The 26,644-nt window shown below is 38.8% G+C and overlaps 4 protein-coding genes and 1 non-coding gene across 5 annotated transcripts; 3 read left to right on the forward strand and 2 right to left on the reverse strand.

The window, feature by feature from the left end:
- The first annotated feature begins 4,053 nt into the window (after window positions 1–4,053).
- LOC137726695 (uncharacterized) lies at window positions 4,054–6,370 on the forward strand. The gene is made up of 4 exons (XM_068465632.1): window positions 4,054–4,433; window positions 5,295–5,374; window positions 5,459–5,517; window positions 5,927–6,370. The coding sequence occupies exons 1-4, from the start codon at window positions 4,059–4,061 to the stop codon at window positions 6,229–6,231; spliced, it is 819 nt and encodes a 272-aa protein (XP_068321733.1). The 5' UTR covers window positions 4,054–4,058; the 3' UTR covers window positions 6,232–6,370.
- A 683-nt stretch (window positions 6,371–7,053) lies between these two features.
- LOC137725319 (apoptosis inhibitor 5-like protein API5) lies at window positions 7,054–13,673 on the forward strand. The gene is made up of 17 exons (XM_068463966.1): window positions 7,054–7,213; window positions 7,315–7,434; window positions 7,550–7,711; window positions 7,958–8,057; window positions 8,153–8,218; window positions 8,478–8,575; window positions 8,665–8,739; window positions 9,009–9,158; window positions 10,045–10,110; window positions 10,206–10,271; window positions 10,949–11,059; window positions 11,505–11,594; window positions 11,679–11,785; window positions 12,086–12,200; window positions 12,286–12,351; window positions 12,448–12,551; window positions 13,074–13,673. Exons 2-17 carry the CDS (start codon window positions 7,348–7,350, stop codon window positions 13,279–13,281), a joined length of 1,671 nt encoding a protein of 556 aa, XP_068320067.1. The 5' UTR covers window positions 7,054–7,213; window positions 7,315–7,347; the 3' UTR covers window positions 13,282–13,673.
- An 888-nt stretch (window positions 13,674–14,561) lies between these two features.
- On the forward strand, window positions 14,562–17,342 carry LOC137725913 (E3 ubiquitin-protein ligase At1g63170-like). The gene is made up of 5 exons (XM_068464753.1): window positions 14,562–15,346; window positions 15,625–15,744; window positions 15,849–15,981; window positions 16,517–16,681; window positions 16,896–17,342. Exons 1-5 carry the CDS (start codon window positions 14,799–14,801, stop codon window positions 17,070–17,072), a joined length of 1,143 nt encoding a protein of 380 aa, XP_068320854.1. The 5' UTR covers window positions 14,562–14,798; the 3' UTR covers window positions 17,073–17,342.
- A 356-nt stretch (window positions 17,343–17,698) lies between these two features.
- TRNAG-GCC (transfer RNA glycine (anticodon GCC)) lies at window positions 17,699–17,769 on the reverse strand. Its single transcript has one exon. It is a non-coding gene; the product is annotated as a tRNA-Gly (tRNA).
- A 527-nt stretch (window positions 17,770–18,296) lies between these two features.
- LOC137726746 (glutamate receptor 2.7-like) lies at window positions 18,297–22,010 on the reverse strand. Its single transcript, XM_068465696.1, has 5 exons — window positions 21,716–22,010; window positions 20,354–21,603; window positions 19,952–20,258; window positions 19,306–19,676; window positions 18,297–19,130 (listed from the first exon to the last, which is right to left on the reverse strand). Exons 1-5 carry the CDS (start codon window positions 21,942–21,944, stop codon window positions 18,609–18,611), a joined length of 2,679 nt encoding a protein of 892 aa, XP_068321797.1. The 5' UTR covers window positions 21,945–22,010; the 3' UTR covers window positions 18,297–18,608.
- Between the last annotated feature and the right edge of the window lie 4,634 nt (window positions 22,011–26,644).

Raw genomic sequence — 26,644 nt, forward strand, 5'->3', positions numbered from 1 at the left:
GGAGCCCAAACCTGGAGCCCACGATCTGAATGTGCAGTAAGCAAGTAACGGCAGCAACTTGGGCATGGGCCCCCTAAGCCGACTAGCAGGCATCCATCATAATTTGGGCAGTACAAGTGATCCGGACCCAAACAGTTTGGGCCAACGACTTTCATTATTAAATTTCCTTGCTTCCCAAGAACAATCTGATAATTCAAGTAACACGAACAATGCCTTAATTGCATCCGTTAATTCTGATACAGTTTAGATTATCGACTCCAAAGCCACTAGTCATATGACTTTTGACCATAGTCTTTTGAACAACACCCTTTTGAACAACACCCTTTTGAACAACACCCCCACGGGATAGTATTATCCTTGCAAATGGAGTTGTTGCCCCCAATCACAGCGGCGGGTTCAATCACACTCACTTCTACTCTCTCATTATACAATTGCTTACTTGTTTCCACACTCTCTAGTCATTTATTATATGTGGGACAAGTCACCGAGCAACTAAATTGTGCACTGCTAATGTTTCTGTCTTTCTGTTTACTTCAGGATATCCGGACAAAAGTGATCATTGGGCATGGTACTAAGAGGAGGGGGTTGTACTACGTTGATGATGTTGCACAAGGTCGTGCTCGTCAAGTTCAAGGTTGTCATAATGGCAAGTTGAAGACTGTTTAGTCGTGGCATCGTCAGCTAGGTCATGTTGCCTTTGGTTTGGAAAATTACTTTTGTTTTTATTTAGTATTGTCTCAGATTCTTCGTTAAAGTGTAAAGTTTGCGCTTTAGCTAAAATTTATCAAGCTTCTTATTCTCCGAGTTTGAATAAAATAGCAGTTTTTTTTTTAGTCAATCCACTCTGATGTGTAGGGCCATATCTAGTTACTATTAAGCATGAGGTGGGTTGATTTGTAACATTTGTTGATGACTGCACTAAAATGACTTGGTTGTGTAGTACCTCATAAAAAGTAAAAGCGATGTGGGTGGAATCTTCAAAGTGTTTTATCACATGGTCTATACTCAATATTCACTCCCTATTAAAGTGATTCGGTCCGACAACGGCTGTGAGTATCTTAAATTAAGATATTTTCTCAGTTTTTCACATAAAAAGACATTCTCCATGAAACAACGTGCCCTCAGTCACCACAGGAAAATGGAGCCGAATGAAAAAATAACTACATACTTGAGATTAACCGTGCCCTTTTTATTGGTAGTTGTGCACCCAAGACATACTGGGATGATGCTGTGACCTATGCTATATATCTCATGAACTGATTGCCATCGCATGCTCTATCTTTTAGAACACCTTTAGTTGTGCTAGTCAATCATGTTTCTCTCCCCTCTACTCTTCATTTAAACCACGAGTTTTTTGTTGTGTGGCATACGTTCCATCTTCACAAAAATCAATGAAGCAAATTAGATCTATGTGCGTTGTGGTGTGTGTTCGTTGGCTTTAGTTCACAACAAAAAAGTTATCGATGTTATCATCCATCCTTGCCGTACTCCTTAGGGGGAGATAACCTTAATTGACGATTATTGCGGGTTCAGTAAAGATGAAGTTGAACTTCCTTTTGCTAGCCAAAGTAGGCACGTTGATCATGCTGCAACACCGAGAGACAAAGCCCAAATGGGCAGAGCCCAAGAAGGCAACCCTCCTGCACTGAGAAATGGCATTCTTGGAACGACGTTTGAAAATCCTGACCACGGGCCATGTGAGTGCCCAAACCTTGACAGCCCAAGTGGGTTGTGTAACTGTCCAGCTGTTAACAACTCAAGTGGGCATAATCAATTAGCCACTGCTACTGCACCGAAAACCCAAGTGTCCGAAATTAATGTTGACCCAAGTGGTCCTGATTTAATAATGGCAGTTGCAGGCCCAAGTGATTGGCATCCATAAACTTGTCGATAGATGAGCAACAACTCTAGTGAAAAAGAACAAGTGAACCCCCTTATGTGTTGCCTTATCGACAAAATCGAGGAAAACCACCAGACATGTACTCTTCAGAAAGAAAGGTGCAGTATCCCACTGCTAACTATGTATTCGATCATCGACTCTTACCGAAATACTGTGCACTTGTTCAACAAATGAAGACTATCAAAATACCTATCAGTGGAATAAGCTTTGAATGATCCGAAATGGACAGAGGCAATGCAAATTGAGATTGAGGCATTACAGAAGACCAAAACATGGAGTGTGGTTACTTTACTCAAGGGAAAGAAATTCTTGGGATGCAAGTGGGTATTTACCATTAAACATAAAGCGGACGGGACGATTGATAGATATAAAGCGAGATTGGTAGCCAAAAAGTATACACAAACCCTTGGTTTTGACTATCAATAAACATTTGCTCCGGTTGCAAAATGAATACAATTAGAGTTCTATTATCTCTTGTTGCTAACCTTGATTGGCCATTGAGACAATTTGATGTGAAAAATGCATTTTCACATGGGATTTAGAGGAAGAGGTATATATAGATTTTCCACCAGGATATGGCATTGAGAATTCTAGTGGAAAAGTATGCAGACTTTGAAAGACATTGTATGGGCTGAAACAGTCGCCCTAGAGCTTGGTTTGGGTGATTCACTCAGGCTATGAACAAGCATGGATACCGACAAGGGAACTCAGATCATACATTGTTCATCAAGCGTAGGGATGGTAAAATGACCTTACTCATTATATATGTGGATGATATGATTGTCACGGGTGATGATACATTTGAGATTGAACAGTTGCAGGGATACTTGTCTTCCGAGTTTTAGATGAAAGATCTTGGGGGACTTAAATACTTCCTAGGGATTGAAGTTGTACTGTGATAATCAAGCAGCACGAGAGACAGCAAACAATCCGGTGCAGTATAATATGACTAAACATGTTGAGGTGGATAGACACTTCATAAAAGAGAAACTGGATGTTAAGTTGGTTGACATTCCATTTGTAAATACAGTTGAACAATTGGCAGATATTTTGACCTATGCAATCTCGGCTAGATGGTTTGATTATAATTATCTTTAATATTCCTTGTATCACTAGGTATATATATATATTTCCTCCTCAAGGAGAAGAAATAGAGAAACATATTGAAATCCTAAATATAATTTTAAGTGTTTGAACGCCAAAAACTGATCCGGGCAATGCAAGTCCAAGTCCGAGTGATGAGAGTACTTGGAAGAGAACAGTTAAGAGTAGCAGGATTCCTTAATCAAAGTCTTGTTATTCCAAAGGAAGCTCCATCTTTTGCCAATATAGAAGAATGTAGTTCTTCGTTAAGGTGGAACTACACGATTGCTTCCAACACTCCCGATGATCATCCACATGCCTTGATGCCACCACTGGAAATTGAATTCGTGACGCCGCGGGAAGCTGAATGCATTTAAGAACTTATAGAACAAAGGCAACGGTAGATGTTAGTGAAAGTTATAGATTCTTTAATTTTACTTTTTGATAAGGCCTTTCGGCCAGATTTTGGATATGTCCATAGCATGGCTATTGTATCGTCCCGTTTCTTGTTTCTCAAGAAATGGGGAGTTTCTAAGTGCTTCTTTTTTTATTGTAATATGCACATTAGTTCAATGAAAAAAAAGAAGAGTTATTTATAAAATTAAACGTGATTAGTGAATAACTAGCCTAGCCTCCTCGACGAGTGAGTGAAAAATGACTTAAGATGCGTTTATCTAGTTACTTAGTGGAGAAAATTTTAGATAAAAACGTCTAATCACATAGCATGTTTGACCATTTAATATGACAAAGCATATCAACAAATTATCGGCTATTCACATATTGTTTCTATTATAATACTATTAATACTTTAAATAGATAATCGTCAAAATACTCAAGAAAAATTGAACTAAAAATAAATAATAATGTGACAACATTACAAAACACATAAAATGCAATTGCTTGAGCTTTAGTTGGGCTTACGCACCGAAACCCATCCATTGCCACTTCGTTCAGGGTTAGCCCTCCAAACTCTTTGGGGCTCTCAAAATCTCTCTATTTTCGGTACAGATTAAAAGAGGGATTTTTCGATGTAATCGAAATACGAATGATACATTACGTGTCTTTAGAAATTTTTATGTTAGGTGTTTTGATAAAATTCCTGAATGCGTCCAGCTCTCCAGCACTCCAAACACTTCAAAAATCTTCTAAAATGCGAAGAGCCTCCAGAATCATTAAGCTTCCACCATCGATCCTCATCGGCCATTCTTCTTCTGCTGGTGCTGTGCACAAGCACTCCTTCACAACTCTGACCTTGCTACAAAATCGCCACAACTCGCAACAACAATCGTTCCCGGGAGATTTTCTGAAATGGGGTTCGCTGGGTTTCTTCAGGGCTTCGAGCTTCGCTACTGGGTTCAATCCCTTGAAGGCTAAGCCGTTGGATTCAATCATTGATGTTGAGAGGGTGAAAGATCGCTCGGCCGAGGACATCGCTTCGGCTTGGGACGATGTAAGCCTCGGTTTTCTTACTTTTCCTCTCCTCCAATTGCACATTTCACTGTAGAATTTTATTTATCTGTGATTTTTTGAATTGGGTTTTGCTTTGTTTTGCTTAATTTGATTGATTTGCTGCTTTTCTTTCGATTAATTTGATTGTTTCAGAAGCTTGTCTTATTTGCTATAGTATTCTATGATTTGATCGAATTGGTAACAAAAATATCGACCTTAAGCTGCTCAGTACGTGTTGCTGTAAAAGTTCTAGCTTTGTCATAGCTTTAAAGCTTCGTTCTTGAAAATTAAGCTCACATTTTGTGCTGGTTGAGCCACTGTTTTTAATTTTTTCGGACAATGTGATATTTATTCTAAACTACTCTAACTTACGGAAGGGGGATCCGAACACGGGTGCAAAGGAATTCTTGCCACTGCATTTTGTCTATCTTTTCCCGTAATACGAATTCGCAATGTGTCAAATCTAAGCTGTCTGCTGCTTGAGGCCACTGTGTAGAGTCTTTTTCTAACCTGATTTTCATGATATCCTCATGAACTAAAATTTGTGTTTACCATGCATCATGCGAATGTATGAGCCTTGTTAACTCCTCAGGCTAAAGTTTGAAAAGCAGAATGAGCCAAAAATTTCTTTACAGCAGATGGAATAAGTCCATATGAAGACATTCTTTCCTCTGTCGGTCTCTATGGTCCCCTTGAATATCTTTGGCCTGAACTGTCATCTAATCTGGAAATTTGTATCTGAAGCGTTTTTTCATGTGGATTGATCTTGCGTATCATTTCATTAGTGTCTCACTAAATGAGGCTTCCGTTGCAAGATTGTTTTCTAATATCATTAATGTTTGGATGGGTTATCTTATATCAGTTTCACTTGGGAAGAGGTCATATCGGTGCATCCATGAAAGCAAAACTATATAACCTGTTGGAGCGTAGAGCGGTAGATTGGTAATCAATTTACCTAATGCTTGTCTTCCTTTATATTCTTTCCTCTTCTCGTTGTTTTAACCATCAACTTGTCTATCCTGGCAGCCGGTATTTTGTCATTCCCTTGTGGAGAGGAAATGGTTATACCACAATGTTTGCTCAAGGTTTGACCTCTAGTCACTGTATTTACGACTCTTTTTAGTGATCACTTTAGCACATCTTACCAATACTGAACAGTGTAATTGTTGTGTAGAAGCGATAATTCGCAAATATAGGACCCCAAATGTGGGGGCAAACAATACTTAAACTTTGCTTTTGTTAGTTTATATCAAGAGTTATCTATGTCCTTCTTTGATGTTATTTTGCAATGTTGAGTGGCAGCATCAAAGAACTTGCTCATTAGATGGGACCTCTCGAGACGAGTGACATTTTGTAATGTTGTAAATCAGTAGAGAACTTGCTCATTAGAGTATAAAATGAAAGAGTTTCAACAAACTTTTTTCTGGTCATAATAACTAAACAGTTGGATAACGCCTTGTCGTATCAAGTTTTTGATTTACAACTCTCTTGCAGTACAGATGCCACACATGATTTTCGCCGGTCTTGAAGATTACAAGGCGAGGGGAACTCAAGCTTCTCCCTACTTCGCTGTAACTTACTACAACGAATTTGCAGAAAGCAAGGACATGGTGCTTATCCGAGGGGATGTTGTACTCTCAAGCAAACTCACTGACTCGGAGGCAAAGTGGCTCGTGGAGACCACCCAATCATTTTATTTGAACGACATGAGGTATAAGCTGGTCGAACGGTTCAACAAACAAACACACGATTTTGAGTTCAAGGATGTCCTGCAAGCATTAGAAATGCCGAATCTGTGATTTCTCCAGCGGAAACGAAGCTGTCTTACTAGGAGTAATAGAAGGAGATTGCAAAATGGGTGTTGTATTTGTGAGAAAGCCCCGTACGGGGATACAATGTTTCATTCTGATTGGTCAAAAGAGTGATTTCCGCACACAAATTTTCTTCCGTTGTACACCCATGTTTATTTGTATCATAGTTATCTTATGAGTTATTCAATTTAAAAGTCAAAAATAGGTATAAGAGTGCAAAAAGAGAAGAAAAAAAATGTGCGGAAATTATTTTTCTAGTCAATACTATGGGTTTGATTAGAAGTGTTTTTAAAATGATTGAAACTATTTTAAGCATTTTGGGTTCCAAAAATACTTAAATGCTTCCTGCAAGCAGCACATAAATGATGTTTCTTGCGAAAAGCATAATAAGTGTTTTTTTTAGGATTCATTTATATTTTTACTAAGCATTAGTTCCAAGAACATTTTTACTGGAAGCACTTTCAGTATTTAATAAACACTTCCAAACGAGTTTTATCTCTTTTGCATGTTGTATGAAACAAAATTGCAATGAATCATGCAATTAGCAAAGTTCAATAACCATGTCGATTGGATAAAGAAAATAAACTTCAAATTTAAGCAGACTCAATTTCTAAAAAACATATATAAATTTTCAACTCGGGTGCAAGAAAACGAACGCACCGCCCCAATGTCCAAGAGCGTCTTTAGATATTCAAACATTAAGGGTAAGACGGTGCGTTTCTGCGCCAGTAGAAACGTTTTATTTTATTTTATTTCTTTTGCGGTGAGGAAAAAGCCCAAAGGCCCGGCGGGACGACGTCGTATAAGATAAAGTAAAGGGCAAATAGAAGAAGCTTGGCTCCGGCTTTTTCCCTTCCCCATCAAACCCTCGTCTTCGTCTTCGTCTTCGTCTTCCTCGGTCACTCTCTCTCTCTCTCTCTCTCTCTCTCTCTCTCTACTTTCTCTCTCTACACTCCAGAGCTAATAACCAGTAAGCCCTCTTTCGAATTCCAGAATAATAACTATGAAGTTTTTTCGAAAACCTTTGCGTTATAATAATAATTCAATTTTTTGTTCCAAATTTCGCCTCAGCTTCCTCAGAGGGCCAGAAGAAGAAGAGCTCCAATGGCCGACCCCTCCGACGAGGCTAAGCATATCGAGAAGCTTTACGAGTTTGGCGAACGCCTCAACGAGTCCAAGGACAAGTCCCAGGTACCCCTCGCCCCGCCAATTTTCTCTTGCACCCTTTTGGTGTTTTCTATTTTTTAAAATTTGATATGTAGGGTTTTAATTTTTTGGGAATTTTTTTGTTTGTTTGTGAATTCAGAATGTCCAGGACTACCAGGGGATTATCAATGCGGCCAAGACGAGTGTCAAGGCCAAGCAGCTGGCTGCCCAGCTTATTCCGAGGTTCTTCAAGTTCTTCCCCGAACTTTCGCAGCCCGCCATCGATACCCACCTCGATTTGATTGAAGAAGAAGAGCTCGGGGTCAGTTCATATCTATACCCCACTCATAATTACTTGCACTCATTTCATTTTTTATGCCCTGGCTATATTTGGTAACTGGAAAGTTGTCGGATTTTTTCTATGGTGAAAAGTTAGTGTTTTAAATTTGCTGGTTGTGACATAGTTGAAGCAATTGACAGCATGTCTTATATCTTATCTTATTCGGGGTCTTGTTGGTTTTAAAATTTAGTTCAAATATTTAGTTTCGATCATCAATGAAATGTGCAGGTACGAGTACAAGCTATTCGGGGCCTTCCCCTTTTTTGCAAGGATACGCCTGAACACATTGCGAAAATTGTAGACATTCTTGTGCAACTCCTTGCATCTGGTACTTATTTTCCATTCTTTGTTGGGAATTGTGATTCTGTGAGTATGGTGGGTATGTTATATGAGTCTGATGTTGGGCTTTGTTGATGCTTTTAGAGGAATTTGTGGAGCGTGATGCTGTGCATAAAGCACTTATGGCCCTTTTGAGGCAAGATGTTAAAGGTATATTTGTGATCTTCAAATTAACTGATAGTGCATGATTACAGATTATATGTTTATTACAAATGAACTGATGTATCATTACATCAGATTTTAAGTTGGCATTTTTATTTATAAGTAAATTGTATATGTGTACAAATGTATACATATTTTATGTACATTTATGTATTTTTCTTACTAGCCTTAAGTTCAACACCTGATACATCTTGGATCATTGAAATCTCTCTCTTTCATAATGTGCCTCATCTTCTTGTATGTACAGCTTCTTTGACAGCATTATTCAAGCACATTGGGAGTGTTGATGAACCAAGCACAGATGAGTTCATTCGCGAGAAGGTTTTAAGCTTCATTAGAGATAAGGTGAGAAGACCACTTTTTTCGAATGTCCAATATGATTGATATCATGTATCTCTTTAAGATAACTGGATGTTAAATGATCAAAATTGTAGGTATTTCCTATTAAAGCTGAACTTTTGAAGCCTCAGGAGGAAATGGAAAGACATATTACTGATTTAATAAAAAAGGTATGTACGTGAATGCTGTGTCAATTGTCTTCATGCGCATGTTAAGATTTAGAGTCTTGGAACTGTCTACTTAAATTCCTATGAAAGTATTAGTTTGAAGTGTGGCATGATCACCTCTAATTAGTAAATTTATATGTTGTTCTCTTCCCCTCATGTTGCCTTTAGTTAAAAGAAAAACCGTGGACATTTATAATTATGATCTCTTCAATTTTATTGTACTTTTCTGTTGCAAGGTTGTATATGACTAATATGATTGAGTTCAATTGTAGAGTTTGGAAGATGTGACTGGTGCAGAGTTTAGAATGTTTATGGACTTCTTAAAAAGTTTGAGCATATTTGGGGAGAAAGCGCCTGCTGAACGCATGAAAGAACTTATTGGAATTATTGAAGGACAAGCTGATTTGGATGCCCAATTCAATGTAAGCACTTGTTTTATTGTGTTGATTTAAGGATAAAGAATGGCACTTTCTGACCAAGCCCAATATGCCAAATGTACTCACAATGAGTAATGCTGAAATAAGCCTTTTTGATATTACTCTGTCATTCCATAAGATGGCTTGCATTTATTTTGATATTCTTAGATGTGATGCATTGACTTTGTATTTTCATTACTATTTGCATGTATGGTTGCATGACTCTGGCATGGGCTTAGGGTTTAGGGTTAATGATAATCATACCTGGACCAATATCAGTCATGGTGATTATGTTAATCCTTGTATGTAGTTCTTATTCATGATACTTATACCAGCTTTCTCATCACAATATTGACTGCATGCTGTAGATTTGTTAAGCGATAAATTTGTTTACTTTTCCGTTTTCTGTTGGGATGATCAACAAATCTGTCAATGGTTTACAGGTGAAGCTCCACTTAGTTATTTACTAGTCCCAGGATCCCAATTAGACCTGTAATCAAACCAGTATATGAGCGGGTTGTTTTTGGTGCTGGGGTAGTCTAATTGGATTGTTTTTCAAGATATGTAGATTCATTGGAAGCTTGATATTCATCAATTTCTTAAAGTATCCGGGCATCTATAACTATGCATGTCTGTAGGGTTGAAAGTTTGATTTAGAAAATTATTTCAAATTATAACGACCACCAGTGTCTTGTTAATGTCATTTAATATAAGCCACCCTTATATATGATATTGTCTTTTTAGGCTAGAAGGAAACAAAAGTGATTGTATTGGAAAAGATGCTTCTACAGTGTATATTCTGCTTCTTTTTTTTAAGATCGTAGTATCAATGTATTCTTTTTAATCACTTTGGTTCTTTCGATAGCTTAACGCCAAAATGGTTGGGATGCAGGTTTCAGATGCTGATCATATTGACAGGTTGATATCCTGCCTATTCATGGCTCTGCCATTTGTTGTGGTATAGCCTCAAATATCGTAGATTTTTCCTTGTGCTTTTGATGTGTATATTTCTGGGAATCAAGGACCAACCCTGTTAATTCATATTTGATACAGAGGGGTGCATCAAGCAGCAAGTTCCTAAACTATCTGGACAAACACATCCTTCCTGTTTCGGATAAGGTAACATCATCACTTCCGCTGACTTGGTATATCATTCTATGTATGTGCGTCAAGTTTCTTGGTAATCTGAAGAGTTTTATGTCTATATTCTTCCATCAGTGTTGGCCCAAAAAAAATGAAAATGTTCACATTTTTTAGCAAACAAGCTGATATATAATTAAACACTGGGATGTAATTTTTTCTATATTTGTTTGCTTTATTTGTTTTTGTTTGAAATGTTCCATCAGAATTTGGGATGATATATCCTTTCTGCTATTGGTCTTCTAATCTTGCTTTATTTCTTTTCTTGAATCAACTACTCCAATACTAAAGCAGTGTTTAGATCAAATAGTTGATTCCTTTATTTCCATATGAATCCAGAAGTTTTTATTGGCTGTAAGTAGTCATACTGTTTCGTACTTGTCTACATTGTTAAGAGGACTCTTGAGAAATGATCATTAGGTTCTGAAATGAAAACAAGGACGATATGGAATATAGGATTAAGTAAATAGCTTGGGGATTGCAGTACTTGCAAACCTTTAGTGATGATAAATAAAATTTTAATTCCATTTCAATTTATCAGTATCTTTTTATGACTATTTGACAATTTTATTCTCTGATGTGCCGTCTTTATAGCGTTTTGGTGTAATGGGAAAGCTCGTCAATAATTTTTATTTAAACAATTTTTTCTTTGTCAGCTTCCTGATGAAAGAAGGCTAGATTTGCTCAAAGCCCTTGCAGAAGTTTCACCTTTCACAGCACCACAAGATTCTCGTCAGATTCTTCCTTCTGTTGTTCAGCTGTTGAAGGTACAATAGTTTTAATCGGTAATGCCATCAGTTTATATATTCAAAATTATTAGATGTTTGGACTATGTGCGTGAAGATCCAACCTGTAAATACTCTCCACTATTAGAATCAGTGTTTGTAAATGTAAATGCATAATGCGAGGCATTTTAATTCTGGCAAGACAATGAAAAAGCCTTTTACGGACTCAAGTTATTCAATTAAAAAGATTTAAATATATCTATTATTGTACTAATTATCATTCAACTGTAATGGCGCATTGCTATGAGGTGAACCTCAATTGTGCCTTTAAAAACTTATTAGAATTGATATATTCACATCCAGTCTTTGGACAGTATCGGCTTTTTTGTTTGCTCCATGGCTAGATAACAATCCATTTTTGGAGTCATTTTTTTGTTTATTCTCGTCGCAAACTAATTCTCATTTTTATTCTATTTTTTCCTTGCAGAAAAACATGCCTCGGAGAAAGACTGGAGAGGAGTTTAACTTCACTTACGTAGAATGCTTGTTGTACACTTTTCACCATCTTGCTCACAAGGTATTTTGAATTCCAATCAACCTCTTGTCAATACTACTGCGAATAAACATTTTTGTGTGCTGACTTGATTTCTTTATCATATAGGTTCCTAATGCTACTAACAGCCTATGCGGTTACAAGATAGTGACTGGGCAACCATCAGATAGGCTGGGCGAGGACTTTTCGGAGCAATATAAGGAGTTTACTGAGAGGTTGGTCTTTCTTTTTCCCTGTTTTACTCCTTGTATATATTATTACTTATTCTAGTCTATATTATCCTACTTTCTTGTCAATGTATATATTATTTCAATTAAAAGCCCAGCCTTTTGTTCAAAAAAAAAGAAAAAAACAGCCCAGCTTTCAAGCCACAGGATAGCTAAAGTTATTATTAATTTTCGAAAGAGATATTCTTTCATGTTACTGATATCTCAGCAATTACTTTGAAAAGTGGATAATCAAGTGGCCACACCTCTATAAGACTATAACTGGAACTATTATGATTGATTGTGCAGGTTGAGCTATGTTGAGGAGCTAACTAGGGCCACCATGAAGAAATTAACGCAGGGAATGGCTGAAAAGAACAAAGCGATGGCAGCTGCAAAGTCTGAAGAAGCAAAGAATACCATTGTGAGTTAATTTTATGAACATTTCAGATTGTCTTGTGGACCTTTTCTAATAGCAATTAGCTTGAAAACAATAATTTGATGTGCAGAAAACTGAAAAGCAGAATACTACAACTGGGTTGCGAACCTGCAATAACATATTGACGATGACAAAGGTGAGGGCAACTATTTGATTATTCTGAATGGATGATCATTTATTCATGATCTGTAAGAACTAAGAACTTATGTTTAAATGATTTGAAACAATGCAGACTCTGCATTCAAAAACACCCTCATTCATTGGAGATAAGAGCATCAATCTGTCTTGGAAAGAAGCAACAAAACCTGCTATGCCCTCTAGCTCACCGACCGCAGGGTAAGAAGAATCCTCTTGATCCCCTATTTTTATTATATTCTCATTGGTTTGAAGAATAAATGTTGATTTATGTTACTTTTGGATTCGTTAGTTTAAGTTGGGATAATACAGTTTCTTGAATTGCTTGTGCAAAGAATAAGGTTATTACAGTCCATTGGTTTCAGTTGTCTTGGCTTGGAGAAAAAAAATATCAAACGACTAATTTTCTATGTTTTATCGTATTCTTTTAGTCACAGTTGTGGGTTACTGATGGCACGAGCATCTCTTGGAGTTTCATTAAATGATGCATGTTTTCTCGTAATTTTTCTTCTTTTCCTGATTTCATATTTTTCAATTTTTTTGCAATTACTGACCATTCATATACTGTAGACGTCGACATTTAGTAGCTTAGTCTTTGTCCATACGAGATGCACTTTGAATCTTGAAGGGGGACATATAATATACTGTGAAAGCGACGTTTTTATTTTTTTGAAATTATAGTTAAAAGATCTATTCTTATATGGTTTAAACCTACTGGTGCAGAGCAAAACGACCTGCTAATTTTTCCAATGAATCTGGAAATATGCCTTCAAAAAAGGGCCGTGGAGGTGGTGGTTTACAAAATCAGCTTGTTAATAGAGCATTTGAAGGTCTATCTCAAGGTGGAAGAAGCGGGGGAAGGAGCGGTGGTGGAGGAAGGAGCAGAGGCAGAGGGTGGGGTGGACGTGGAAGGGGAAGGGGTTACAGATAGCTGCACCGTGAGACAATTTCAGAAGATCATGATGGTAAGATATGGATGCACCCCAGGAATTTGCAGATGAGTACGCAATGTGTTGAATTCTTTCTTCTCTTAAAAACGAGTTAGAAGCAAGTTTTGTTTCATCGAGCAAGCTGATTATAATCTGGATTCATTGTTGATTAACACTACTTATTATGTTTTTCTGGAGCTTTGTCTAACAAGAACGGCGGCGAGTGGATTAACGCTCTCGAGTATTTCCCTCCGTCGTCTAAAAAATACGCAGCATCCCGAAACAGCTCCAGGGATCTCTCGGTGCGTTAGTGAATGTATGACCGTTATTATGTTCGAATATTATGACTTCTTTTGCCATTTTCTAGTTTTACTAATTACCTCTTTGCTTTTTACTTTGTCATTAAATTTTGTACAACTATGCCGTAAATTGTGGATACAAAGTGTGGCAAATGTGATGGATCCAAAGGTTGAAGCTTGAAAGGGTTTTTGCAAACTTGGGCCTACCCAAGCTGGCTAGGAACAATGTGCTCCGATCTTTGCACTTAAGTTCGAATTGTTGAATAGACATGCGCTAAAGTATCACTTGAGGGGATGAGTGGACATGCATCTAAAAATTTTATTATGTTTCAGCGTATGATATGCACTCAGTGAGTGGAACTTTGGATGTGTAGTAAGGAACGAATGTCCACTTATGTCAATGTATTACTAGAGAAACCTTAAAATATCATTTGTTTTCTTTTTAACTTTTAGGGGTAGAATTCAAAACTATTACAATAATTTAAAAAAGGAAGAAATGCATGTATAGAAATCAAATACGCTATTCATTAGGATTGGATCATATATTCCTAAAATCATTTGAACAAAAATAAATATGCCAGGAGTACCCGCCACCATATTCTTAATCTTTTTAACTTATATGTATAGGGGCTATTGTCCCTTTGCCTCTCTAAATAACAAAGAATTATTCTCCTACAAAAATAAAGCAAAGAGCTTGTAACTCAATCGAAAGAGAATATTTATTTTCGTACCTGAACAAAAATCGACCATTAATATACAATATTAGGCAAAAATCGAATATTTATTTTCCTATATTAATAGAAATTATACAAACAGAAAATAATAGACGATTCTTTTTGCCACATTCAGGACTCTTAATTTGTTTTTGGTAAAAAAAAAAAAAAAAAAAAAAAAATTTGTATTTTTGGTAAATATCCAAAAATAATTTTCTTTTGTCTTTCCTATTTAAAAGAAAAGAAAATATAGTTGGATAGTCCCGCGCGTGTCAGCTCCGTTGTATTTAACCGTTGACGAAACTCCATTTCATTGTCTTAATAAGTGTGTTCTTCCTTACCACGATACAAAAAGCTCACCAAATATTCCGATCAAATCATCCCCAAAACCCAGTCTTTCAATTCAATCCCCCACTCTCAAACCCTAAAGTTCACTTCTTCAAGATTAAAAGGAAAACCCCGATTCAACTAGTTTCAAAATTTCAGTAAAATTCAAACCGAAAGACGATGTTGAACTCAAATCACTACCAACTCCCGTCTCCCTCCGACGCTTCGTCGCCGCTTTTAGGCCAATCGATGTCCGAAAACCTCGTCCGCAGCCGGCTGCTCATCCGTCAGCCGCCGCGCCCTCTTCGCGGCGCGGCTCGCTTCCTGCGTCGCGCCAGCAGCCGACGCATGATGCTGCGCGAGCCGTCGGTCCGGGTACGGGAGGCGGCGGCGGAGCAGCTGGAGGAGCGCCAGAGCGACTGGGCCTACTCTCGGCCGATTATCGTGTTGGACCTCTTGTGGAACGCCGGGCTCCTTGGGATTGCCGTCGGGGTGCTGTCGATGAGCTGGAAAGAGGCACCTTCGGTGCCTTTGAGGACTTGGATTGGCGGGTACGCGTTTCAGTGCCTGGTCCATATGGTCTGCGTGGGGGTGGAGTGCAAGCGGCGGAGGCGCGGAGGTCAAGCGGCCGCGGAAGCGAGTTCCGGGTGGGAAAATTCATCTGGGTCTGGGAGTGATGATGGTGAGGACTATGGAGTTGAGCAGAGCGCCGACTACACTGCCACCAGGTTTTTCATTTTTTTTTAAATGATCAACTTTTTTTTTGTGGGGTTACTGAGAATTTGAACTGGGGTTTTGAGTATTAATTTTTACTATTTGTAGTAATGTAGCTGTTGCAATATCTATTTTTGGGTGAAAAATTGTTTCGTTGATTAAATTTGGGAATTTTGGACTGGATTTGAGCCTTTAGGAAAGTACCCATTTTCCATTTGAAGAATTTGTTTTGACCGAGATTGATTGATGTGGTGTGTATGTAGAAGAATATTCTGATGGTTTGATGTGGCAGTGTTGCAAAGCATTTGGAGTCTGCAAATACGGTGTTTTCGTTTATCTGGTGGCTTCTTGGGTTCTACTGGGTGACTGCTGGCGGTGAAAGTTTGATACGAGATTCCCCACAGTTATACTGGTTTGTTTGAACTAACTGTCCCTTTTTGCTACCATTTTCGTTCAAGACATTTATGTGCATGATGTGATCATCTTTGGCTTATAAAATGTGGGTTGTTTATGCAGGATTTGTATCACTTTTCTTGCTTTGGATGTTGTCTTCGTAGTCATCTGTGTTGCTGTCGTGTCTCTCATTGGTATTGCCGTTTGCTTCTGCCTCCCCTGCATCATTGCCATATTGTATGTTGTGACAGATCAGGTATGTGCTTGTAGGAAATGTTTGAGTTGATTCCATACGTTAAGAAGCTTGATATTCAGTGATATTATGATGCCACTCGAAAAAATATTTACTATTTGTCACTTTTCTTATAGACACAAGCTCTAGTTTGATTGGTGAACGTTAGTATCGCACAACATAAAGCCTCTGATCTTCTCAAGCTTCAAAGCTATATATGAGGCAAACTAAGAATATATTGTAATGTTCCCATTGTCTAGTACAATTGAATGTAGATAGTCCAATAGCCACTAGGATACTGAGCTAAGATCTAAACATGACATGTGAAGACATTGTCTAGAGTTCATTTCCGCTCTTGGAGATTTATAGTGACTTTGTTTTTATTTGTCAAATTTGACCATCATAAGTTGCATGGTTTCTAACGATCTGTGTATGAGCCGTTTACTTTAGGAGAATTTTTGAATTTCATCAGAACCTGTGTGAGTTTTATACCTTCCTTTCATTTATATGCTGTTAAATACTGTCCCTAATTTCCTGGTCATTTTTGGTTTCTGAACAGGAAGGAGCAACAAAGGAAGAGATCGATCATTTGCCAAAGTACAAGTTCCACAAGATACCTGATTTTGACAAAGTTAATGGTGAGATCCAAGAATCTTCTGGAGGAGTAATGACGGAATGCGACACTACTACACCTACTGAACATGTTCTTTCTGCAGAGGATGCTGTAAGTTCCATGATACATTCTTGATTTCTTTTTACTAGGAAGTTTCATAACAAAGTTTTTTATTTATTTTTTAAATGGAATGCTGAAATTGGTTTTTGTATTACCAACCGGAAATCATACCATGTACTTGTTCAGCAATTGAGCCTTTCAAGCAATTGAGCCTACACTACATGACTAGTGTGCGTATTACCTGAGTTGTTGTGTTAAATCTCAGGAATGTTGCATCTGCCTTTGTGCCTACGAGGATGGAACTGAACTGCGTGAACTTCCATGCTGTCACCACTTTCACTGCACCTGCATAGACAAATGGTTACAGATCAATGCCACCTGCCCACTCTGCAAGTTCAACATTTTGAAGTCCGTTAGCCAAAGTGGCGGTGAAGAAGTATAAAAAGCAAGTTCTGTATAACAGTTATGAGGAGATTGTATGCCGTGCTCCTATGTATATATAGTAGACCAAGAAACATTCCACCATCTGCCGGGAACCATTCTGCCGGAATCCAGATGCAACTTCAAGGTCGGGTTTGTTGCGAGAACATCTTCTCCTCCTAGAATGTTAGTTTGTATATTGAGTTTTTTCTACGAGTCATTTATGTGATGTCTAATAAACAAAATGTTTAACTACATATGAGTTCCTTACGAAGTATTGGCTTACAAAATAGCTTGGGTTCGATATTGGCTTTCAAAGTATAACTACATACGAGTTCCTTACACCTGGACGCCACCGTGGTGCCCCAAACCAATGGTACAGTCCTATGTCGGAAGTTAAAACACATAGCTTGCATCATTTGGTATGGGACGCCATACTGGCATCTTAGGGACGGATGTAGGCAAGTCTTTCGTCATGTACGTGTGTCACGAGCCTATGGGATAATTGTTTTATTTGTATTTTTTGGGACGAATGCCCTATGGTATAATTGTTTTATGTGTGATTACACAATAGATTGGGTGCCAACCAGAGGAAGTAGATACGCAAAAACAGAGGGTGAATAATGTAATGAGACAAAAACCCAAACCTGCACCAGCCGGGAATCGAACCCGGGTCTGTACCGTGGCAGGGTACTATTCTACCACTAGACCACTGGTGCATGCTGGACTTTTAATTTCAATTTTATCTTATTCTTCAACTGGGTTGATTTGCATCCTTGAGGAATTTGTCTTTCTTTGAAAGCTTTTATGTCTAGTTTGCATGCAAGAAGGGTTGTCCCCTTGGAAAGGAATAAACAAAGTGATCTTTAATTTGAAAGAATGTTGGGCGTTCAAAAATCAACAAACAAAAAATGAATGGAGATGAGAGAAAAGGGAAGGTAAAGTAGAAGTGGTTGCATGAGAAATGATATAATTAAGAGTGAGGATATCGGATGTAAAGTAGGAGTGGCTGCAATTGAGATAAAGATTAGAGGAAATCGGGTAAGGTAGTATAGACACGTGAACCGAAGACTTACAGATGCTCTGGTTAGAAGACGCAACTATGAGACGAATACTAACGTTAAAAGGGGTAGAGGAAGACTTGGAAAGAGATCACTTCAAGAAAAGGTATGGAGTACTTGGAGCTGACATAACACATGGTGCAAAATCGAGTGTAATGGCGTTCTAAAATCCATACAGCTCACTTAATGAGATAAGACTTGGCTGCTTTCGTTGGAAACCATTATCTGTAAAAGACCACGACATGCTTCAATGTTCACACTACTTTCTGGTAAAAATAAGACTATACAGTATTCATCTCTTAATGAGGTATTCTATACAAATTACATGAATTAATCAAATGTATAAAAGAAACAGAAAGCAAAGACAACTGCCTAAACATCAGTCTAAAACTATATGCGCAATTTATCAGCATATACAATCTGGAAGAATATAAAAAAGTGTACTAAAATGATGATCTATGGATCAAAGGAATTGAACCAGTTGGGTTGATTTCGGTTTAGGCGGATTGGATTGGATTGGATTGCATTGGATTGCATTCAATTTCTGGTGGATTGTAGGTGTGATGAGGAAGCTGAGGAGTAGTGGAAGTGGTGGAGTACTCCCATATTGGAGAACTCCGTTCTTCTGCGAAAAAAGTACAAAATGGAGATCTGGTTGGAACGTCAATCTCTCTAGTGCAAATTTTTTTTGCCATTCTAACTGCCTTGTTCGAAAGCGTTTCTCCGGTTGGGATCGGACTTGCACTGCCTTGTTGTGCTGCCTCTTGATGCTGAAACCTCCTCAGCCTGATGGTAAAAGAGAGCAGAAAGCATAAGGTGGAAGTAGCAGCTGATATTACATAGAGGCCTGTAAAACTGTTGAGGGTCAAGCTTTCTGGTTCGTTCGAAGTTGCATTTCTTGGACACTCCTTTTTGGGAGTCAACCATTCATTTTGTAGCTTCTTCACTTCCCCATTCTCCAACAGCTCTAGAATCACCTTCGAGAAATCACGCACTATCGGAGAACCTCTCTGGAATATCTGCAAGGTGAACACGAAAACAATTTTATTAGTTTCGATATGTTAGTCAGAAATATGCTAACTTTAATTGAGATATTTTTGCCTAAAAAGTTTGTAACCAGTTTTATTTGTGCATATTTTCGTATTTTGTACGCACAGAGAAAAATAGAATGTGAACAATTTAGTCATTACTCACAAAGCTCAAGCCTCCAAATCTATAGTTGGGTGCAGTGGCAGTATATCCTTCGCAGTATTCGTTCATGAAGACTTCTGCATATGGGAGTTCAAGAAAGGCGGCCTCTATAGTTTTGTTTTTGAATTCATTCGGGTAGCCGTATTCGCTTTTCACTTTGATGATGTTTTTGAATCCAAGGACATTCTGCAGGTACTCAATGACAAATGAGTCCCCGTCGCAACCAACTTTCGAGTCGCTGTCGATGTATAGTTTCAGTCGTGGGACGGTGAGCATTGAAGAGAGATTAGCGGTGTAGCTTGAAGTCAGGCTCAATACAACAAAGAGCCAGACTACGACCACCACTCGCGTTAAGTTGCTGTAGATTTTCTCTTCTGTGAAATAAAAACATAAGTTTACAATGAGGATAAGATTAATTCTCAAATAATTTTGGACCCGACTATTTGCATAGTTAGGCTTGTCCTGAAAATTTTAGATTGTCATTGGTAATCATACATTACGAAGAAGAAAAGAGCGGTAGGGGCATTTAAAATGGTCGCTACAAAACCAAATAGGGGCGTATGTCAGGGGACATACGCCCCTTGCCTCTAACAGAAGCACTTCTAATACTCGCTTTTTTGGTAGTGAAATGTACAAAATTGGTACTTACTGTGAGCAAAGAACAAAGTGGAGAAGGTGAACCAAGTTGCTGTGCCAATCTGATTCTTCAAGGGGCCACTGAATGCTGGATTCGACGGGCACTCCAGGAACCATATGATGAACACTGTGTAGATGAAGATGGAACCAGTCACCACCCACATTTGCCATGTGAAAGGTTTCATAAACATCCATATTGATTTTTCGGGTTTTGCCGGAACTATCATTGACAAACCAGACTTCATATATGGCTGAGTGAATTCCACCTTGTCCAGCCGATCAGCTAGCACGGTTATGTCACCAACCACAGCATCATAAACCTGCAAGCATACAGTTGAATCAAAACCAATGAAAGAGCGAAACAGTATTCGAATTCATCTTCATGAAAAAATAGAAAAATAAATGATGGTTTTACCTTTTTATGGACTTGTTCCACAAGATCATCGTACAAGCCATCAAAAACTTCGAATTGATACGGCAGAGAATAGTTCAAACGATTTATGACCATATCAAAAATTGCAATGCAGAAACCGACATACTTCTTCTTATCTGAATCTTGCCTGGACCGATCAACCTTCACGAATTTGCTGAAGGAAGTTTTACCCGGCACCCCAATTCTCATTGGCTTCTCAACAGTAGGCATTGCCCAGCCTTTCGGGGCACAAGTTAGGTTCCCGGGCCAGATTACTCCACCAACATCACTGAAACTGTATTTCCCTGCTTCATCCGTTGAGAACCCAACTTCCGGTTTCCAATAGTTCAATTCTTGGAATCTATTCTCATCCAAAATATTTACAATCCTGAAAACTGGAGAGTACAGTACCTCACCGCCATTAAACCACATGTTCGCACTCAAACCTGTATAACCGCTCAATACGGTTTTCAACACCTCAAGGCTAATTGTGTTGTCAGCCATTTTTCCTATGGCCTCTGTAATGATTCCAATAGCATCATATGCTCGAAGAGCGTAAATTTCTGGCTGCACGCTATTTCCTTCTGAATACTTCGTTTGGACTTTCTTCCGGAAATTTGTATAAGAACTAGTATTATTGGCATAGTAGGTCTTGATTCCCAGAGTGCCTTTCATGTCAGAGGTGTGTTGAGGGTCAAGCAAACTTGTAATACTCTCGGTGATGATCCAAGCTGACTCTTTTCCAACAAGTCCCATCTTCCCAGCCAATCGAAATAGATTAGTCACTGTAGGCAACGATGACTGGAGAATGATAAACACTCGAGACTGCATGGTGGGAAGCCTCAACATCTCTTCTAGCTCAACCCAGTTTGGATTAGACAGCGAAGAAATCTGCGGAAGAACCAAACGGTGCTCAATCTTTGAACCGACATCTTGGAGCGCCTCGGTCAAAAGAGCTAGCATCCCAACATCGCCGCCATAACCATCATCTTCGTATACTACAACCACCGTTTTCCAATGGTAAGCTGAAACTATATCCGCAATGCATTTCATCTGAGCATAACCATCTGTTGCTATTCGTATCAAAAATGGCCATCGGCGTTGCATTAGTGGCGGGGTTATAGAGGGCGATGCAAATGAAATCACCGGAATTTGAGTTTGGTTTCCGACAAGATCAGCTACTTGAGCTGCTTCCTCCCATGTCTCCATGCCAACTATTACTTCTACTTTCTTCTCCTTTATCAATTCTTCAGCTGCAACAAAAATTGAAACGAAACATACATAAACTCCAGCAGTTCTAATACATGTCCAAACTAGTTAACTATTATAAATACCGTCATGTCATGTGCTTACTGCTTTACTCACCAGCAGAAGCAGCAAGAAAGGGGTATCTACGGGAGTCACGAAAATGAAGGATGAGCTTATGAGTCTTCGAACGGTTGTTGAAGCTCTCAGCTGCGATCTCCATGGCCGTTTTGTGCTCTTTCCCAATACGAGAACTAAAGTTAATGATTGCACCGACGTTGGTGACATTGGTGCTACTGTCAGCTTCAACTCCATAGGAAAGAATGATGAGAAGGTAGATGATGACCATGGGAACCAGAAGCCAGAGTCTTTGGACACGATTCGCGCTGGTTTTAGAGACAGATATTTTGGTATTGATTTTGAAGCAAGAAATAATGACAGAACATTTTCCATATAACTTGTTTATATGATGACATTATACGTATGTGATACAGAAAATAAAAGGTTGTGTGTAAGAAAATACGCGGTATTAAACTTTTGATACTTAATTTAGTAATCTAAGAATTGATGGTCTTTTTTTTTCTAAGTAGCTCCAAACTTCATGGAGATATTTTGCCGGTAGTTCTTTATTTTTTTCTTTTATTTTCTGAATTGTTAAATGATGTCACTTTCCACACCATATTATTATAGTTGACTTATTTTATTGAATGTACGTGTACCTATTTCTGCCTCATTAATTTTCCGAATGCAAACATTAGACTTGGATCTCGACCTTACTTATTGTCTTGTCTAGCCCCCATTGCAGACCTTTCTTTTTAAACCCTTGAAAAAGACTGCATTAGCTTTGATGAATTTCATAATTTTTTGTTACAATTTAGTAAATTTGAGATTGAAACTTAAAATCGAAGCGATTAACCAATTCAAAATTAGAGAAATTGCTAATATTGAATAGTCAAAAAATCACTTTAAAATCATCAATAATGAGATTAATAAAAGGGTAATGTTAGGGAGACTAAATGTGTAGATTGAATTTTGTAAACTAAATGACATGAAAGTTGATGATTGAATTATTACTTAATTGTTGATTAACGTGCTTATTTTTTATTGATGACGCATAATTTGGCTTGTAAATTTACTCTACAAATTTAATATTCCTAATGTGACATCCCACATCGCCCAGGGGAGTGATCCTTATATGTATATTCCCATCCCTACCTAGCACGAGGCCTTTTGGGAGGTCACTGGCTTCGGGTTCCGTAGGAACTTCGAAGTTAAGCGAGAAGGGGGCTTGAGCAATCCTATGATGGGTGATCCATCGGGAAGTTCTTGTGTGAGTTCCCAAAAACAAAACTGTGAGGGCGTGGTCGGGGCCCAAAGCGGACAATATTGTGCTACGGTGAATGGTAAGCCCAAAGCGGATAATATCGTGCTACGGTGAATGGTAAGCCCAAAGCGGACAATATCGTGCTACGGTGGTGGAGCGGGCCCGGGAAGTGGTTCGCCCCGGGCCGGGATGTGACAGTTTGGTATCAGAGCCTAACCCTGGTCGTGGTGTGCCAACGAGGACGTCAGGCCCCTAAGGGGGGTGGATTGTGACATCCCACATCGCTCAGGGGAGTGATCCTTATATGTATATTCCCATCCCTACCTAGCACGAGGCCTTTTGTGAGGTCACTGGCTTCGGGTTCCATAGGAACTCCGAAGTTAAGCGAGTAGCGCGCGAGAGCACTCCCATGATGGGTGTCCCACTGGGAAGTTGCTCGTGAGTTCCCAAAAACAAAACCGTGAGGGAATGGTAAGCCCAAAGCGGACAATATCGTGCTACGGTGGTGGAGCGGGCCCGGGAAGTGGTCTGCTCCGGGCCGGGATGTGACACCTAATATTACTCTTAATAAAAAATTATTTATCCACACGTCCATGGACAGACGTCTCGAGAGAATAATTAAAAATTATAATAATGTAAACCAGACTTTTGCTTCTGGGTACGAAAGGAATCGTTCCTCATTTTTCATTGAAACTTGTTTGTTTACAAAGTCAATTGTCATGGATGAAAGAATGATAAGTCAAGAACGTTTAATTTGAAAAATTTACCCATTAAAAGTAATAAGCAAAACTCCAATAACACTAACTAAAAAGTACAATAAAATCTCGCAACTCAAACAAAAATATGAATACAACCACCAGGGGGTGTTATATGGTTGGAGAGCATTCTAGACTTGTTTTTCACACGAAATGTCCTGATTCAATTTTTGATGCTGGTGAATCATACAATGGTGGTTAGAGGAGACTGAAATATCTTTGTGAATCTTCCCAAACCCTAGAAGAATGGACTAGCATGACGAATCCACCAGCTAGTCCTCTTTTGAAGAAACAAAAATATGAATCCTAGAGGGCATAACAATCCAATGAGATAAATTTAATCGACCCAAAAAACAGACAAAAATATAGCAAATTTACAAAATAACGCAACTATGAACATTTTCATCACTGAATAAAGTGAAAGTGACATGCCCCGATCCTGATATTCCCCAAATACCAGGATAGGCACGTGCTGGCCGACACTCGAGGGTGACGAAAGTCATTTATTGAGTGCAAATACTGAAAACAAGGGGTAGATAAGGCTTATAAATATAAAAGAATAATGAATATGAATTTAAGGAACGTGCTAAGAACATACAACTAACTAGAACACTAAAATAAATAATATAAAATTGAATGAATAAAAGAATGGGTCTTACGCCGATAGGACTCGAAGATGCCGATGAGGAAGTGCTTGGATGCCAGGATTGTACGCCTCGATTCTAAGTCTTGAAGGGGGCGCAAAACAAACATGAGTGGACCAAGTTGATATATATATAATAAAATAGTTATTAACGTACTAACCCTTAAGTTTTATGAAAACACATATATATCATGATAAACATAAGTCTTCCGAAACCTAGCATGCCGTGCAATGTCTCAAATCATAACTTGTATATATAATAATACTAGTGAATGTCCGATAACCCCCAGGCCCCATGCCAGCTTCCCGTCTTTAAGCAGACAGTCAGAGGAGAATACACTCCAGGCCCCATGCCGGCTCCCCGTCCCTGTGCTAATAGCCAGAGGAAACATACTCCATGCCCTATGCCAACACCAAACCGTCGCCCGGAACGAACCGGAATCTATCCCTACGTCCTGTGGCGGAATAAGGACCACTAGGTAAGTACAAAACCATTGAACATACATATATTGAAAAGCAACTTCATAGTATAAAGTCATCCATCATCTATACTACAAGGAGATGTTCTAAACATGTTCTAAATATCATATCGTCATCCATCAAATATTCTATAAGAACACGGGTTATATGAAAAATAGTAATAATTCAAACTAGCCTCAGTAAGCATGTTATCTCATAAAACATAGTCATCAAATCATGCTTTTCATGTACGCATTTCTACTATCAAAACATGCATTTTCAGAAGGGGTCCACTCACAGTACTTAGCTGCCGAAGGGCCATGCAACTAGCGAAGACAAAAACATTATAATTAATTGTCCATAAGCACATAAATGGTATATTTAGTTAAACTCTACTCAAACGATTGAATTTGGAAAAACGGACTACAAAAATGGGCACAGGACGTCAGAATTAGCCTAGTAGAGGTCCCGGAAAAAAACTTGAAAAGTCAGCCTGAAGTTAAAGTCAACATTCAATGTTGATTGGGTCAACAATCAGACCGGGTCAAAGTCAACGGGTCATGGGTTCGGGTCGGATCTAGTCAAACGGGTCTGTATTTAAGGTTTGGGGCTAATTGGTTTTAGGGTTTAAATAAATGGGTTTAGGGTTAATAGGCCGAAGGCCCTAAAGGAAACGGTGCAAAGGCCTTTAATTTAAATAATTAAAAAGGGTTTCGGGTTTAATGGGTAACGGGCCTAAAGCTCGACTTCACTACGGTCCAAGGGCCTTTAGAATTAAATAGGAATAAAAATAAAACAAAACTAAAAAGAAATGGGCTTGAGCTTAGTGATCCATTTTCAGACTGGGTTTGGATTTCAGACTTGGGCTTGGGTAATTGGGTTGGACCATGGGTTAATGGGTTTGGTTGATCCATTTTCAAACGCCCATAACTTCTTTGATACTCAACGAAATTAGATGAAACAAAAAGGAAAGTTGTAGTACTCAGCGAGAGGAAGAGATTGGTACCTTGCATGCCGGCCAACTCATTGTGGTTTGGCTGTAAATTGCCTCGAAAGGGGCGGTGCTCTCTGGAAAATTTGGAAAAGCTACTTTGAGCTATTTTCTATGATTCAAACGTATACACAACTTAAAACAAGCTTCGATCTAACCCTAAAACACAACCCAAGGGTTTCTAGAAGCTCACCAACATCGAAAAAACACGAAACACGTCGGAGAAGATGATAAACAATGACATCGTCGCTGTTTGGGTTCCAATAAGGTTTGCTTGAATTTTCCCGAGGTTCCTACGTCCAGTGGTGTTGGTTTGGGGTTGTTGCTTATGTGAGCGACAAACTTGAGAAAGAGGGAGAGATCACAGAGGGAGAGAGAGGTCCGAGAGTCACCCGAGAGAAAGAAAGAGAGAAGAAGAAGAGGGAGAGAAGGATGAGGTTACGGGAAGAGAAGAGAGGAGAGTGAGAGATAGAGTTATAAAAATCAGAAAAAGAAAGAAAAAGGTAAAGGAATCGGGGGACAAATCAGGGGTGGGCCCCCTTGGGCACATCATTTAAGACCTAAAAACCATTTTTCAAAGGAAAATATCTCCAAACTTAGTGAAAATACAAAAATACATTTTTTGTTCCGTAAATCCTGGGACGGGTTGTTACAGAATGATCAATTGCTATGTTTTCATCCATCATCAGCATGGCCACCGTATCCTGCTGTTGGGGTGGTTGGTTATTGGGAGAAATTCTAAGGTCCGTCCATGTGGTCCGACCACACCCACACATACGGGAAGTATTCTGTATTCTCTCCCCACCAACCCAAGGGCAGGAGGACAGAAGATCCTCTCGGTTATCAGGATTGCTTACTTTGCCTCCCTTGGCGCCGT

The sequence above is a fragment of the Pyrus communis genome, chromosome 2 (genome assembly GCF_963583255.1).
Source record: "Pyrus communis chromosome 2, drPyrComm1.1, whole genome shotgun sequence".
In the NCBI taxonomy this organism is placed as follows: domain Eukaryota; kingdom Viridiplantae; phylum Streptophyta; class Magnoliopsida; order Rosales; family Rosaceae; genus Pyrus; species Pyrus communis.

Bases quoted from the DNA above. Each gene is read 5' to 3' on its own strand.
- LOC137726695 (XM_068465632.1), top strand. From the start codon at position 4,059: ATGTTAGGTGTTTTGATAAAATTCCTGAATGCGTCCAGCTCTCCAGCA. The intron at 5,375-5,458 runs GTAATCAATTTA...CTATCCTGGCAG, and splicing joins GAGCGTAGAGCGGTAGATTG to CCGGTATTTTGTCATTCCCT. The intron at 5,518-5,926 runs GTTTGACCTCTA...ACTCTCTTGCAG, and splicing joins TACCACAATGTTTGCTCAAG to TACAGATGCCACACATGATT.
- LOC137725913 (XM_068464753.1), top strand. From the start codon at position 14,799: ATGTTGAACTCAAATCACTACCAACTCCCGTCTCCCTCCGACGCTTCG. The intron at 15,745-15,848 runs GTTTGTTTGAAC...TTGTTTATGCAG, and splicing joins GATTCCCCACAGTTATACTG to GATTTGTATCACTTTTCTTG. The intron at 15,982-16,516 runs GTATGTGCTTGT...GTTTCTGAACAG, and splicing joins TGTATGTTGTGACAGATCAG to GAAGGAGCAACAAAGGAAGA.
- LOC137725319 (XM_068463966.1), top strand. From the start codon at position 7,348: ATGGCCGACCCCTCCGACGAGGCTAAGCATATCGAGAAGCTTTACGAG. The intron at 8,740-9,008 runs GTATGTACGTGA...GTTCAATTGTAG, and splicing joins TTACTGATTTAATAAAAAAG to AGTTTGGAAGATGTGACTGG. The intron at 12,352-12,447 runs GTGAGGGCAACT...GAAACAATGCAG, and splicing joins ACATATTGACGATGACAAAG to ACTCTGCATTCAAAAACACC.
- LOC137726746 (XM_068465696.1), bottom strand. From the start codon at position 21,944: ATGGTCATCATCTACCTTCTCATCATTCTTTCCTATGGAGTTGAAGCT. The intron at 21,604-21,715 runs GTGAGTAAAGCA...TTTTTGTTGCAG, and splicing joins CTTTCTTGCTGCTTCTGCTG to CTGAAGAATTGATAAAGGAG. The intron at 19,131-19,305 runs GTGAGTAATGAC...TTCACCTTGCAG, and splicing joins GATTTGGAGGCTTGAGCTTT to ATATTCCAGAGAGGTTCTCC.